This window comes from Sinohyriopsis cumingii, unplaced genomic scaffold (assembly GCF_028554795.1).
Source record: "Sinohyriopsis cumingii isolate HCF-2022 unplaced genomic scaffold, ASM2855479v2 utg002197l, whole genome shotgun sequence".
NCBI lineage: Eukaryota > Metazoa > Mollusca > Bivalvia > Unionida > Unionidae > Sinohyriopsis > Sinohyriopsis cumingii.
In genome coordinates this window covers 26,184-41,940 of record NW_028316154.1, presented here as the reverse complement: position 1 = coordinate 41,940, position 15,757 = coordinate 26,184, and the positions used below count along the sequence as shown (strand labels likewise).

General features: G+C 35.8%; 1 protein-coding gene across 1 annotated transcript in view; it reads right to left on the bottom strand.

Annotated features, from left to right (window-relative positions):
• The window catches only part of LOC149770946 (uncharacterized), a 64,130-nt gene extending 48,410 nt beyond the window's left edge, over positions 1-15,720 (bottom strand). The window contains exon 1 of the mRNA XM_089948950.1: positions 15,582-15,720. Within this exon, the coding sequence (XP_089805076.1) occupies positions 15,582-15,630 (49 nt within the window). The 5' untranslated portion in view covers positions 15,631-15,720. The remainder of the gene's footprint in view (positions 1-15,581) is intronic.
• Between the last annotated feature and the right edge of the window lie 37 nt (positions 15,721-15,757).

Genomic DNA, 15,757 nt, shown 5'->3' with positions numbered 1-15,757 from the left:
GGATGGAGGTTTGCCCCACCCCCCCATGTGTTTGTATCTGTAGAGATTGTGGAGGTTGTACTTCGAGTAGTATTCCCAAAACAAGTCCAGTGAAATTTCCCCACCTTCAAGTTGGGGCCTTATATTGTGCTGATTGTGAAAGTTTGTCCAATGGTCAAAGGTTTGACCTCCACCTAGGACAAGCCTGCTACCTCACTGAGCAAGCCAAGCAGGCAATGGAATACTCTTGCCCGTGGATTATTCCATATAAACAAGAAAGCCAGTACTGAACTGATTCAATTCTTGTTTCCTAAAGGAGGCATTATTGGGTCTTGAGCTCCAGAAATACTTGACCAAATGTTTTAAATAGTGTGAGATCTGAGATGACCTTGTTGATAAAAAGACTGAAAAGTGTGTGTGTGTATGTGTGATTACGATTTTTAACTTAGCTTTTTAACATTATTTCAGTCATTATCACTACGATGTCTGCAGTGTGGCAGCTTATATTGTTGTCAGGCACTGGGGCATCAAGCCACAGACACATAGCATGATGTCCCACCCAGTCACATTATCTTGACACCTTCAATGATGCAGGTCGCATTACTAGATTTCAATAAATGACTCTAAAATGTTAATAACGATAACCCAATAATAATTAAAATTAATAATATGCATGCTTTAAGACTAAAGTTAGACGTCACTGTACACTGGCTGCGGCTAATACTGACAGCAGACAAATAGCATATAGCTAATTTGGCCAAGTAGGCGAACTGAAATCTGAGCGTTCCACCAGCCGTATATGTCTTCTTCTTTTGGAAAAAGAGGGCTGGCCAGATACAATTCAAGCATCGTGTCAACAACATTGTCCACATGGGTTGTTTCGTTGACGGTACAGACAGGTTCGTCACAGGCTACAGAAAACAAACACCAGAGACACAACACTGATGGTCCAGTGGCATTTCAGTTTTTATTTTTTTGGTTGGGGGCAGTCCTCCTGCTTGCCAGCTGATGCAACTATGATGCATTCTGCTCTAGGCCATTCTTTGGATCTGGTCACAAGTAATTCTTTGCTGAATAGGTGATATTTGAATCTTGGATCCAAGATGGTGGTCAAGACATGATTCTTATTGCTGGCAATGTCAGCAAAGCATGTGTTGAGTGATGTCAACATATCACAGCGCATTGTCTGAATACCTTGACTAGCTTCATGATCTTGAGCCAGCAACATTCGGAGCATTTTCAGCAAAGGAAGAATGACAAATAAGGATATTTGGCTACCACTTACTTCCTTGGTAATGTCTGCGAATGGGCCTAACATGTCCACAATATTGTTAATCAAGACCCACTGTTGGGCTGTTAGACTAGGCAGGTCATTGAGAGGAACGTAAGCCCCCAATACTTGTTTTTGTTCGTATAACAAAACCAACACATTGTATGTATAATTCCACCGTGTCCGGACATCCTGGATGAGTTTCTTTTGGGCAATGTCAAATTTTTCCTGCTGCTCTTTGAGCTGCTGTTGTGCCAGGATGGAGTGTGGGAACTTGCTGACTATGGATCTCAAGATCACCAAAACATCTTTGACAGCTTGTTGCGACAGAATGCCATCACTGACAACGAGCTGCAGCATGTGTGCAAAACACCTGATGCTGTCGACTGCAGCCAGACACATTGCTTTAACCATGTTTTCACCTCGTTCATGCAGAAGAACATGGATATGAGTTTTTGGAAATGTTGTATTCCTTGCATAATTTGTCCAGTTTGCTCGCCAAATACTCTCCTGTGTGTGATTCATCGAGAGGCACTGCTGCTAAAATCACCTGTTTCCATCTGACAGTGTGCCGTAAGACTCAACAAGGCTACACTGATGGATGGGTCTGACCACATCAGATGTCAGACTAAGGTCAGATTGGGCAGAACTACATCATTCACCTTGCTTTGTATCGCCTTATGCAAGTCAGGTATCAAAGATGTGGAAAAGAACTTCCGACTTAGAATTTTACAGCACGATTCTGCCTTGGCCATCAGATGTCAAAATCCAATGTCTTCAACAACGGAAAATGTTTGTATATCTACTGCCATGAATTCTGCAATAGCTTTGTACTAATTAATAGCTCTCGGGTTGTTAAATGCAAATAGCTGCTTCCGGTCCAGCATGGCGTCAATAGTCAGAGTACTAGGGGTTGCAGCATCTGCTGAGGTTAACTGCACAGCATCCTTTTCTTTTTAATCTGCCAGAAACAGGCCATGTTCAATGATGTGCTTGCAGCGCAAGTGCTGGACAAGATTTGATGTCATATAGGTTTTGGAATCCTTTCCACCTCTGGAAATGCATGCTTTGCAAAGTGTTCAATTTACTTTGGACTCGTCAACAGCATTTACTTTAAAATAATTCCTGATTAAACTGTGAATCGTGCACTGAAGCAGCTGGGGGTATCCAGGGGTAACGGTGCTGTCATGCCAATATCAATGCTGCATAATATCTGAATGTCAGCGTTCAGCTGTTTCAGCATGCGACCGCTATTCATTGATTAGCAGTATTGCAGGACTGGCTAAAGAACAGATTAACTATAGTGAGTCATAGTTTCGTAGTAGTTGGAAATTTCGCTAGCTATCTGCTAATGTGTATGCTGGAAGTTCAACATCAACACAAGGCCTCATTGGCTGGTTGGCTGCTGTGATTGGGATGAGTGCATGAATGGTATTGATAATTTGTCATGTGCAGACAATCAGCAGTAGTTTACAGCAAGTGTGCTAAAAAGTACTTACTTTTAAGGATTTATCGTCTTTCAATTAACTTCCAAAATCAAATGTTTATTTGTTAATTTCAACTATTTAATTCTGATTTAAAATTCAAACCGTGTCAAGATGAATGTTAAGATTGAATTTCTATTTTGGAAATTTGTTTACATCAGCACCGATTATTTCTGCCGATACCGATTATACAGATTGTTCTAATAATTGGCCTGATGAGTATGGCCAATTAATCGGTACATCTTTAAATAAGGCCAAGAAAAAAATGGGCATTTCCTATTGCACTGGTTTTAGATTTAAAGTAGGCCTGTCATTTAAAAATAAAATGAACTATATATATATATATATATATATATATATATTATATTATATTATATTATTTATTCATGATTTTGTTTCACCGTGGGGAAAAAGAAGATAGTCACTAATGAGAAACAGGGATGGTCGGCCAACCAGAAACAGATCTTTTTGTTTGGCCTGACAACAACAGAGGATAAAAAGATACAACTAATGGCTGAGGTTTATGTCTTGCACACAAGAAATACAGACATGTCAAACCTAACAAGGCTGTTGCAGTAAGGCAGTTGATTTTTTCCACAAGTTTAATCAGTTTTCAGTAAGGTGTAAGAAAATACTGTAAAGTTCAAAAACATGTATTTAAAAAGTTCAGTATTGAAACTGATGCAGTGATGGTAAACATAATACTTGCGTAAAAAGTTTGTAAAGTACACAGAGACCTTATTTACCTCATGTACAGTTGCATGAACTTCAGTTCCAAACCCAATCCAGTTCAATGGCTTGTAGTTGTTTCTTAACGTAATTCTTGGAAATTTTTTCCAATTTCACATGACAAGAGCAATCATATCTTCCACCATAAGACACTCAAATCGGCATGTGATGTTCAAAGAACATAACTGTTTCCCTTCCTGCTTTTACTGACAAGAATCTAAGGATTCTTTTTGTTCTTCTGTACTGACTATAAATACTTTTTAAGAGTCTTATTTTCATTTCATCTTGAACATTTATTGCTTGCTTGGAGACATTTTTGAAAATTCTATCATCAACAGTTTGATCATGCAGAAGTTTTACATTAAAAAATATGTGCTATTTAAAGCATCCAAGGTACTGCCGTAAAGTTAGTATGGATCCCTGACCAACTAAAATGTATCTAATGTGAAACCTGTATCCAAATCAAATGCATATGAGCCAATTACCCAGGTTTTACTGCAATCATATCTCCAGTTTTTGCTACTATTCCACAAGTCTGCATTTTAAGGGTCATTTTTGTAAGACCTGTGTCAAAATCGTATCAGTTGGAAGGTTTAGTAATATTCAGTTCTCTCAAATTGTTCTTTTCAATATGATATTGCAACACTTTATCTAACAGCTTACAGCTAACAAAAACTTTAGCTTCTCAATGTGGCATGGCTAATAATAACTAATACTGGGTGTTATTACTGGCTCGTCATAAGTTGTAACATACAACCATTATAAACCTACATCTGCTTTAAACAACTGTATTGTTGAGAAATATGTTCATGGAATGTAACCGAGTTTTAATTGTTACATGAGTAAATAATCCAAGGACCTTTTAACTGCTCAGCCAAAGTAAGTAAAGATTATCCATTCCCGTGTTGGATCTACATGGTTAAATTCTTGACACAGGAACTCAGCCATTGTTTGCTGAAGTCTCACTGCTAACTTAGGTAACTGCCATTTTATATATGGAATTAAGACAGCCCCGGGCTCAATGAAAATCTGCCATTGTTGTGAAAATATTGCCAGCAAAGAATGTTACTCCTACTTTACTGAATTATTTGCTCTATCACCACAACCTGTGTCTTTTGATTACTGAAACAGTCCGGTCAATTTACATTAAAATAAATCAGGAACCATAACACTGCACTGTTACATCCAAATTTGTATGTTCTTTAATTATATTTAAAGAACATTGTTATTTGCTGATACTTTATCAAATTACTTTTCAAAATATAAATGTCCTGCTCCATGCAAAATAAACTATCTTCAGTTTCAAAATAAAATAATTTACCCCCACAGTGTACATGTTATAGTTCATGAACTCAACCTTTTAACTCTTTAACCCCATGTGAAAAAGTTATGCATCATAAGGTTGTACGTGAACATCATTTATGATAAACCAATATGGGATGTATTTCTGAAAAGTAAATAGATGTACAGCGTGACCCTGCTATAACACAGTAGTTGCGAGCCATAGAACCCGACTGCATAATAGACTGAAACGTGCTATAAGCAACCAGGTCAGTTAGCTGAAGAAAATTATGCACATACCAACAAAAAAAAATTGTGGGGATGGGGTGTAGGTAATAAATGCAGGCGGTAAAATATGTGCTTCATCGGCACAGTTACCATCTTAAATTGATGCATATTAAATGAGAAATACACCTGTAGTGAAAACACAGAAGACATATATAATAGTTTACTTTGTTTAGAGAACCACGAATTGGTACATATACGTGAATACTGTTTATATATACATGTCTAAATGTATAGCATGAATAGTATCAACACCGTGTACTCAGCCGTGAACCTCGTCATATACATTGAATCCACAATGCAAGTGATTCCATCGAAAATATGAACACACAAAGCTTTAAAATGTTCAATAAATTTGTCACAGGTCAAACTGGTCTGAATTCAGTGGAAATATATAGCACAATCATGTAACGAATGACGAAGCATTTACTTTTCAGTACATCCCAAGTTGGTAAAAGTTAGTTTGCGTTTTAAGCCGACGTTGGTAGCGTTCATAAGCATAACCTTTTTTCTACAAAAAGAAAACTTTTATGGCACAGTTAATGTGTTCCAGTCATGTTGGAAAATGCAAAAATCCAACAGATTCCATCACTTTTATTTAAGTTTGGTACTGACTTCCTTTGATGAAAAGTTCTTTGTTTTATTTTAAAGATTCTAGTCGGCTTTCTTTGATGAAGGGTGCATGCATTATTGAAGTCACCGCTAAAGGACAGCTTTGGAGAACCAAACAAATGCCCATTTCTTACGTTGGCGGCAACATCAAATAATTGCACTGCATGTTTGAGACTAGATTTTTTTTTTCTCCATTTGCTGAGTACATTTTCATAACAATCAGTGCTTCAAAGGTAATCTGTTTCCTTTGAAATTTCAGCAAACTATTTTATCTGGGTACATTTTTGACAAGGAATTGGCTGTCGTTTGGACTATTCTATTTACTGTCCCTCCATGCCTATTGAATAAACCAATAAGTAAGATGTATTTTTTTTATTTTAAATTTCTTTACAAATATGGTAGCAGCATCTGAAAATTAACAAAGGGTCAACAGATAATAGAGATGCAGGTGTTCTGGTTTGATGACAGGGATTATTACAGAAAATGTGAGTGTTCTGAAGGATTTAATTCTGAGTGAAAAGAAGAGGAATTTTACTTACCATCCACATACAAATGTCAGTCTTTGTAAATATATTAATTAATAGTGAGCAGCCGAAGATCTGATGAAAGATAAATTACGAGATAATACCTCGTCTGGTTGATCTCCATTACCAGAAATGTCAACAACAAAAAAAAGCTGATATTTCACAACATGCATACTCTTGCTAGATGTCAAGATAAGCAGATTATAATATAACAATGCGCTGTTTAGATGGTTTGCCAATATTGACAAAGAATTTGTTTATGTAACAATAGATAAATTTCAGTATATTCTATATCCAGTTTGCAGCTTTCTTTCAAGGTGCCTCTGAATTTCTGCACTCCAAACCAATGGTTGTATATAAAAGTTTAAAAGCCAACAATGTTGCCAATAAAAAAAATAGCCACATGGTATGTTTTGCTGCCAATACGATAAAACAACCCAAGTTGGCGAAGACCTATGCGATCCCAGAATAAACTTGTTATGCGTTATTTTTCGTACTTTTAAGAAGAAAAAACTACTTTTTCTTGTACAAGAAAAATAATAACGGAGTATGCTATAGCGGAGTCACAATGTATATCCACAATGATACCAAATAATGTAGGTTTTCTACTACCATTTCAAAATACTGCAGAAAAAACCAAGGGGGAGGGGTGCAAAATTATCATTTTTGGAACCACAGTGTGTGTCCTGATATTATACTTTTTGGCCTGAGATCTAAAGCAGACCTGTCCAAATTGTACACAAGTAAACCTATGCAAAAAGTAGGATAACTTGACATGGACTAAAAAGTGGCTAGATCATATTAAAACTTGAGTCCAATAGGGAAAAAAAGAAAAGGAAAATAGGAGACAAATGTTTACCATTCTGCACATGCATGAGTGAAATAGACAATCAAAAACCTAGACATCCGACTAAAATGAAAATTTCTTTGACGCTGATGTATTTGGATTCAGTCAGAAGGTAACCCCAAAAGTATCTTTACAACCCTCATTTCTGGAGAAAATGAAAAAAACCTTATAGGGGTTAATAAGTAAATCATTAAGAAAGGTGTGACCAGGATCTGTATTCTCAAATCAATTAGAGCAAGGTACTCCACAGTCCTGAAATATTTGTACAATTGTTGTCTTTGGTAAGAATAACGTTAGAATCATGGAACATTTTTTTTATAAACTTTGGTCCTTCAACTAGATTTGTCATATTTACCTAATTCAGAAGCATCCTAAGTATCATAACTAATTTCCGGGGTTTTGAACCTTATCGTGATAAAAAATGATTAATGAAGCATTGATATTGCTCATTTGCTCATCAAAGAACGATGGTTTGTACCAGGAAATCTGAATCTAAATCATAAAATTCTCAACGTTTAATAAAATGTTATGATTTTTCTCAATCTTCTTGCCCAACAACATTCTCAGTACTATATAAATAACAATATTCAAAGAAATTTCATTCAATGAAAATGTCGCTAATGCATACTGTTGGCAACACTTAAAAAAAACAACAAAACCAAATAAATAGTTTTGTCAAATGAAATTCATGTTTTACTCCTTTTAATTCATTTTTAGTCCAATCATCATAAATTCAATATGCTCTCTTGTATTCAAATGTGAAAAATGTCAAAATCTACAAGTACAGCTGTATCCTGGAGTGTTTCTGTGAGAACCTAATTAAGTGCTGAACTTTTTTTGATCTCCAAGTTACATAAGCATCTGCTTACATCGTTATACTTAGCTAAAAATAAATTTGCTTTGATTTTTTAAACTCTCATGTTAATTTACATTTTTGAACCAAATCAAATAAATAAGGTGGAATAAAGAAAAGTAAAAGGCATGCAATTCCTACCCAAATAAGAGCTAACAGACCAGAAGCCATGGTTGTGTGTCAGGTCAATTGATTGATCAAACACTGTTATCAAAATATTACATAAGTAATATCAATCAACTAATTTTAATTAGCTGACTCATTCACAAACATGATCAAAGATTGCAAGGCAACCAACAAAATGAGTACTCGGTGAATGAAAAACATTTGGTTCACTGATCCAGTTCATTATAGAGAAGTGATCTAAAGAAATTGTCGTCAACTCAAATTTCCTATATTTGCACTCGGATTTCGTCAAGGATGAGAAGTTTCATTATTACTTGCAATGAAATCACGGCATCAATATTTTACTAACAGAACACACACAAAAAGTTAAACATTGCTTCACAAAGTAATTGTCCCTACGTTTATGATAAAAAGGGAATCTTGTTTGTGAATCAACCACAAAAAGCAGTGATGTAATACAATGTTTTCATATGAATGTACTGGTTGCTGAAACTTCATGCATTATGTTCTTACCAGTTGTTGTTGTTGTTGTTGTTGTGGGGTTTAACGCCATTTTTCAGCACATGATAGGCTATGGATATCTTGAAAGTATAGGTAATTTATACAAAAAAAGTGAATAACTTAAAAGCACTTTATTATTTATTCACATCGTGATGACAAAATGGGTATTCAGCATTTATATACTCTCAGTGTTGCATACAGGATCCTAAGGGCAAGGGCCGCCATGACTCCCGCCATCCAAATTTGGGCAAAATACATTTTAGTGGTACAAAGGAAAATGATAGTATTTAATACTTTAATAGTGAGTTAAAACCAAGGTAAACTTATCTTCAATTACAGATTTGCCACCTTTAACTCTGTTTTCTCCACTAATAGTATATCCTGTATTGCAATAAAAGATTTTATCATGTGCTCAAATCACTCAAAAAAATATTAACATGTTTCAATATTTGGTTAACCTAAAATGACCAGCACCACCACATTTTCTCTCTTTGCGGACATTGCTCTATTTGAACTGTTGTGCACAGCTGTACATAATACTTACAGTATCTGCATTTATTATAATGAACACTCGTTTTCTGAATTACTCTTCTTTCGAAAGCAACAAATCATTCTTTAAATGAAAAATTGTGTATGTGCAAAAAGTTAGTCTCTCTTGTCAGAATTTCAATCTCCAAATAAAGTAAATCTTGTTGTTGTTGTTGTAGGGTTTAACGCCATTTTTCAGCACAAGATAGGCTATACATGGCGGCCAGTATAATTGGTGTAGGAAGAACCCTGGAAAACCCCAGGAAGAACCACCGACCCACGAGAAGCTACTGGCAGGCTTTCTCACGTACCAACGTTAGCCAAGGCTGAGACTTGAACTCACGCAGACAGAGGTGAGATGGCAGTGATCCGTAACGGTGAGCGCTTTAGACCACTCAGCCACTCGGGGCCCCTATACCCAGTATGAAACAGATGACACAGAAATAATAAACCAGGTAGAATCACTGAGGGGCAAAAAAATTCTACATCATGATTGACAGCTTTGGAGGAGCTGAAATGGGAATGACTTTTATCAAGGCACTACAAACATAGAATGATAACTTTGTTTAAACGGCATCATGACATGGCTCCAGGATACACGTGGGCTTTGATTCTGCCATGTTTCAAGCAGGTAAGCACCAGACTGCTTAGTGATCGAACTAACGTCTAATTGCTTTTCTCTGTGACAAATCTATACCATACCAGTCTACTGCTGAATGCATTATTTTCCTTGGAAATATGATACATCCCTACATCATACATATTTCTGAATTTTATCCACATATGAATCTAAAAAATTCTTAATCTATTACCGTCAAGCAGAAATAGCACAAATTATGCACACAACACTTTGACTTGGATGTAGTTTTTTAAATGACCTTTTTCAAAAACCATGTCATCAATCAATAGATGTTTAAGAGCAGAGCATTTTCCCCAAATTACATATATGACTCCATTATTAATATGTAACCTGCTGCGACCTGTTTAGGTCAATGAAATGATATTCAAAATGACATAGTTAAATGATATTCAAAATGACATAGTTACAACTGAAAGATCTACTTGATCACTACTCATAACGTCATTCTAAGCTGTCATATCTCTGGTACATAATTTTTAAAAATTATAAATAGATATCAATCAATACCAACATCTTAATATTTTTCTTTGTTTTTTAATTTGTTGAGTTTTCAGTTTCCAGTAAATTTGCTGAAAATGCATACAAGTTAGTGTCTGACATTTTAATAAAAAATTTTCTTTTAATACCTGCTTAGCATATTTCAATGTTTGCAATAGTATGCCTTCATTAATCACGTCAGCCACAATATAAAAGTAAATAATGTTAATGACAGAGCATGATATAAGGTCATGCTTGTTGCTCAATCCTCTATTATCTCTCAATCGATTTTGTGTACTTTCCATGACGACTTCTGTAAAGAAATACTGTTGAAATCAACTTGACTGGGTAGCCTCTACACAACAATAATGCAATGTACAAATTGTGTTTGTTTATATTGCAGTTTGCTGTCATCTTACTTCACAATTCTGTATTTATTCATGAACTTCTTACGTTATGAAGCTAGTTGGTAAGGATCTGCCTAGTGTTTAAGAGAAAAAGAACATTTTAAAGTAAATTTTTTAAAATACCTGAAACATAATACAAACATTACTTGTTGCATTGATGGACATGTCAAACCAAGAACTGCACTGAACTATCCATCACCTGCTTTGGAAATGAGTACCTCATGGCACTTTTGACTTGCCACATTTATTTAATATCACAGGGTATATATATTTGTGCCTGTCTTATCACTTTTTTCTGTCATACTGTACCTCTATGAATGTACTTCGCTTGTCTTTTGTATCTTTGTATGTGTTTATTGCCCTTATGTCTTCCATAACGTGAAAGGCAATAAAATTATTAGTATTATTATCAATAGCTGAGGACCTGATGAACTGCACTAAATGGAATTCAAAATGTAACAAATCTTCTTTAGTGACCTGTATGATTTTTTTATATTTTCAAATATACCAACTTAAAGTTTTAACTTAGTAAACCATGCTAACCAGAATCTTTCCTCTTTTTTTCATTCATGTCTTTAACATTATACTACTGGAACAAATATAAAAACTTAACATTAAGTTAAAAGTGCCTGGACTCCCATTTAAACAGAGATGTTGATCCCTACCAGCTGCAGAGTATGTTGTTGTTGTTGTTGTAGGGATTAACGCCATTTTTTAGCACACGATAGGCTATACATGGCGGCCAGTATTAATGGTGGAGGAAGAACCCGAGAATACCCCGGAAAGAATCACCCACCCTCGAGAAGCTACTGGCAAGCTTTCTCACATACCCACATTGGTCGAATCCGAGACTCGAACCTAGCAGACAGAGGTGAGATGGCAGTGATCCGTAACGGAGAGCGCTTTAGACCACTCGGCCACTCGGGGGCCCCGCTGCAGAGTATGTAAATTCTAAATCCAATTTAAAAAAATACCTTTCCAATTAATATTGCTACTAGAGATTTTTCTATCAGATTAAAAGGATTTATTTTATCTGACAAAGAATATAGTTTTCATTGTGTTCAGATAGGTTAAAGTATATAGACACTTAGGCAGTAGCAAATGCTTGGTTTGTTAGCATTTTGAAACCAGAATGTTGTGTTTTCTCCTTTTGTTTGCATTTACATCTTTTCTAATCACTGTAGATGTGGAGGAGTTGGATACAAGTGCTGATGTACTTTGTTGAGATTCATCAGGTTCTCTGTCGCTATGGGCTCTGTCAGACTGGTATCCTGCTGAGGGTCACCTTCACTTATAATTGGATACTGTTAGAAAGTGATGACTGAAAGGATGTGAAGGCATAATTTCCCATCTGCTGGTGGGGATCTAGTCAACCCCTCTATCCCTGACCAGTTTCGTTCATACCGGACTCATCAGGGGTTACTGATATGGTTGATACAGTACATTTGTTCAACTCGATCTAGGCACACCTGGTCCCTGACAATCAAGTCACAGCCTGTCTCAATTTCAAGTCATTTTGATAATACAAAACATTTAAGTGCATTAAGCCTAAGTGATATTTAGTAGATGGGATAATGATTTTACCAGTATACCAGTTTCCCAGGTATATTTTCCTGTGGTATGTACCATGGTACTTTCTCCATGTACTAGTACTTTGTTAGTTTCTGTCAGTAAGGAAATTCCAGAGTAATTTTGTTATGAATTTAATGATATTAACCCTTTACCTCATAGAGCATAGTGACAAAGTGCAGCTCGCTATACAAAGAACACAGGTTACCTAGTCAACCGCATACGCATAGCTTGCCTGTGAACTATTAAGCAATGTAGTGTATGTTACGTTTAACAGCAATTTTAACCATTTTACATTTTTGGTACACATCTATTACATGTGGAACAATTTAAGAGTAAAGTCCGATTGTTATAGCTGTGTAATTATTTATCACGGAAGAATTTGTTATGTGCTTTAAAATCTGGAGAGAATTCGTTATGTGCTTTAAAATCTGGAGAGAATTCGTTCACCGTCATGTCAGTGAGGCCGTGTGACCAACCGTAGAGCTGCCATTTCTCATACTCGAAATTTACAAGTTTTTCATCCGTGTCTACATCACTAAGTCATCTAAATTTGATAATTTATAAAAACTAATTGCAGCCTATATCAATATCAGAGCCTTTACCTAGGTTATTGAATCTTTCATAGTTGTGATTCTAATCATGAAAACTTCGTAAGTACTGAATGAAATCCGCGACTGCCATTTTGGAGAGTGGAGATTACGACCCAGTTATTTAAATAGCAGATATCGACCAGTACATAAACAGTGACCACGTGATCTGACGTAATTGTCATTCACAGAAATGAATGTAGTATCTAATAAGGGGTTTTCCCCGAAGGTGGCGCTACGAAAACCGGCTTAAAATGGCTGATGTTTACAGCGGACGTCAAAAGGCGCTTCTATGGCACTTTTGTAGAAGCGTCAAAAGTCGCTTTGATGCGACTTTTGTAGAGGCGTCCAAAGATGGTTGTATGAGGTAATGGGTTAACATCAAGTTTTCACAAGACAAAATAATTCCAAATATTACAAATATAATTATATTCATGATCATTTAAGCACCTGTTTGACACTTGTCATGTATGAAAAGTTTTAGATCAAATCTAATTTGTTTATATTTCAGATTAAAAATAAATAATATATGTCGGATGTAAGTTTTTTTTTTCTTTTGTGTATAGTAATATGTTAAGAACATGTATTCCTTTATACGATTCCAAATCATCCCAAGATTTTCTGGAGGGAAGTTACATTATGTTTGAATTTTAGGTATCATTAATTTCTATAGCCCACTAAATATTTTCTCATTAATCAAGGCAGTGTGTTTTATTTACTGGCCCTCTCTGATAAATTATTTGCCAGGGTGTTGGCATCCCACTCAAAGTTTCCCTGCCTATTATATCATTAGCATGTGTGTGAGTATGATTTGGAATTTTAACAGGGCTTTACAAAATTTTCAGTCATATTGCTACTATGTCTGTAGTGTGACACTTTATTTTAATGTCTAGCACTGGGGCTGGGGCATCATGCTGCAGACATGTAGCATAATGTCCCACCCCATCACATTATCATGACACCAGGCTGACAAGCCCTAACATTAACCTCTTAACGCTGAACGCTATGCAAGGTAGCTACTGGTACCATTTCATTAAGTCTTTTGTAATACTCAGCCCAGGCTCAAACCTGCAACCTCCCTCATCAGAGGTGGATGGTCTAACCACTTAGGCCACCAGAGCAGTTTTATATCAGTAGTATAGCAAGTAAATTGTATGCTTATGTGTTAGCAATTCATGTTTTATCAACAAGCTCTCTAATGTCATCACAATGTCTTTTACAGGTAGAGTGCACTCTAATTAAAATGTTTAGATTACACTTTATACAATTATTACAGACACACATGAAGTTCATCTGCTACAAGATAATGAATATTTTAAAAGGGAGGGCTGTAATCTTCTGAGCTGAGATATATTATTTACTTTTACTGCAAAATATGGTTTTCTTCTTCTTTGAATAATGGAAATGATATAGTGTTATTTTTGCAACAAACATCAGAGTAGTATATTTTCCCAGCTATTAATAGATGGAATTTTTCTTTAAAATAGTGTCAGGCCCCTGCGTCAGAACATTAAATTGTTCGTCTCTAGTATAACTACTCTATGCTATGGCACTTATCGAGGTACGTTCATAAATATTGCTTATCGCAAGATAATATTTTTCATGGTACGCAGCTCTAGTATTTAGAGCGAGAAGATGGCTCTTCAATTCTTAAGTAATAGATAGGTATTCCTTCCTTAATTATAACATTCTGACCTGCTTTTGGGATAAAAGATGCTACATACTGGTTTTGACTAATATAGAGTTTCTCCTTTGAAATGCATTAAAATAATCAGAGCCTGAGATACATCTTTGAGTCATGTGATATGGTAAGTTTGCTTAGTAAATATAGTGCAGAACAGAATATAAGTTTATTTTAATGTGAAGCCAACAAAGTGTCATCATTACTGACAACTTTTATTCCAGCAACACCTATATGTAAAATACAAACTTATCATCATGCCAGCAGGATTTATATTATCTCAGAAGAAACAGGATTTATAGGCTGAAAATGTTCAGACCCATATTGTATATATACAAAACAACTATTACTACACGAGTGCAAATTATCTACACAATAAGAGCACAGTATAAGAAAATCACTGTTAAATGTTTGTAACAATTTACCCCCAAAATAAATTTGATCATAAAAAATATATAGTTTGAAGGATGGGGGATGAATAATTATTTTGTTGGAGTCATCCCTATATAATGTCTGTAAAGAAAAATGTAAATGAAAACTTATAATTTTATTCCACAAATGTCAAAAATAATTTTGTAATCTTTACAGCACTGGCATATCTTGAACAATGTCAGTCGTGACATGTCAACACGTGAGAATCTAAATATGGGATGAACGCCTGTTCTTATAAGACGAACGTGCAATCACTAGTCAAACTGGTTCTCTCAAGTCACTATAGTACATGTATATGCATTCAAGTAAACAAGTTTACTCCGGCGTGCGCTTGAGTCACGTAAGACCGACATTACCTATCTCTTTATATATATCCCCCAAGCTAATGTAGCGTGCGTATGCATGTTTTGTTAGCTGACCTACTTCTCCACACAGGCAATACAAGGAACGACTTGTTAGTGGTTGTTATCATGCCCACTCGTGGGGAACGAACAGGCCAAGTTCGCGATGAAATGCACGCGAGGTATTCAATAGGAATGCGGGGCTTATGGTTGACAATTACACACAATAAAAGACAAGCAACTGATAAACAGTCACTCGAAATACAGAAAAATCAAACCCATGTACTGAATTAAATGAATATGTGTCATTATATATTAGGTCACGTGCGCACGCGTAATTGCATGTAATGCATGCGAGAACACAAACCGCCCAATACAAGCTTGGAGCGACAGATCGAAGAATAAAAGATTAAAAAAACACTTACTAAGGAGATGCTGGGGCTTTGACTGCTTTCTCCTCGAGCTCTTTGGCATAATTTGTTCCCGGTACTTTCAATTTGGTAGCATACATGTGTAGTTAGTCAATATAAACAAATCAAGCCAGTGCTGTTGATTTTCCCAGGCCCTCGTCTTCCATGTTGATTATGAATGCATGCTGGGA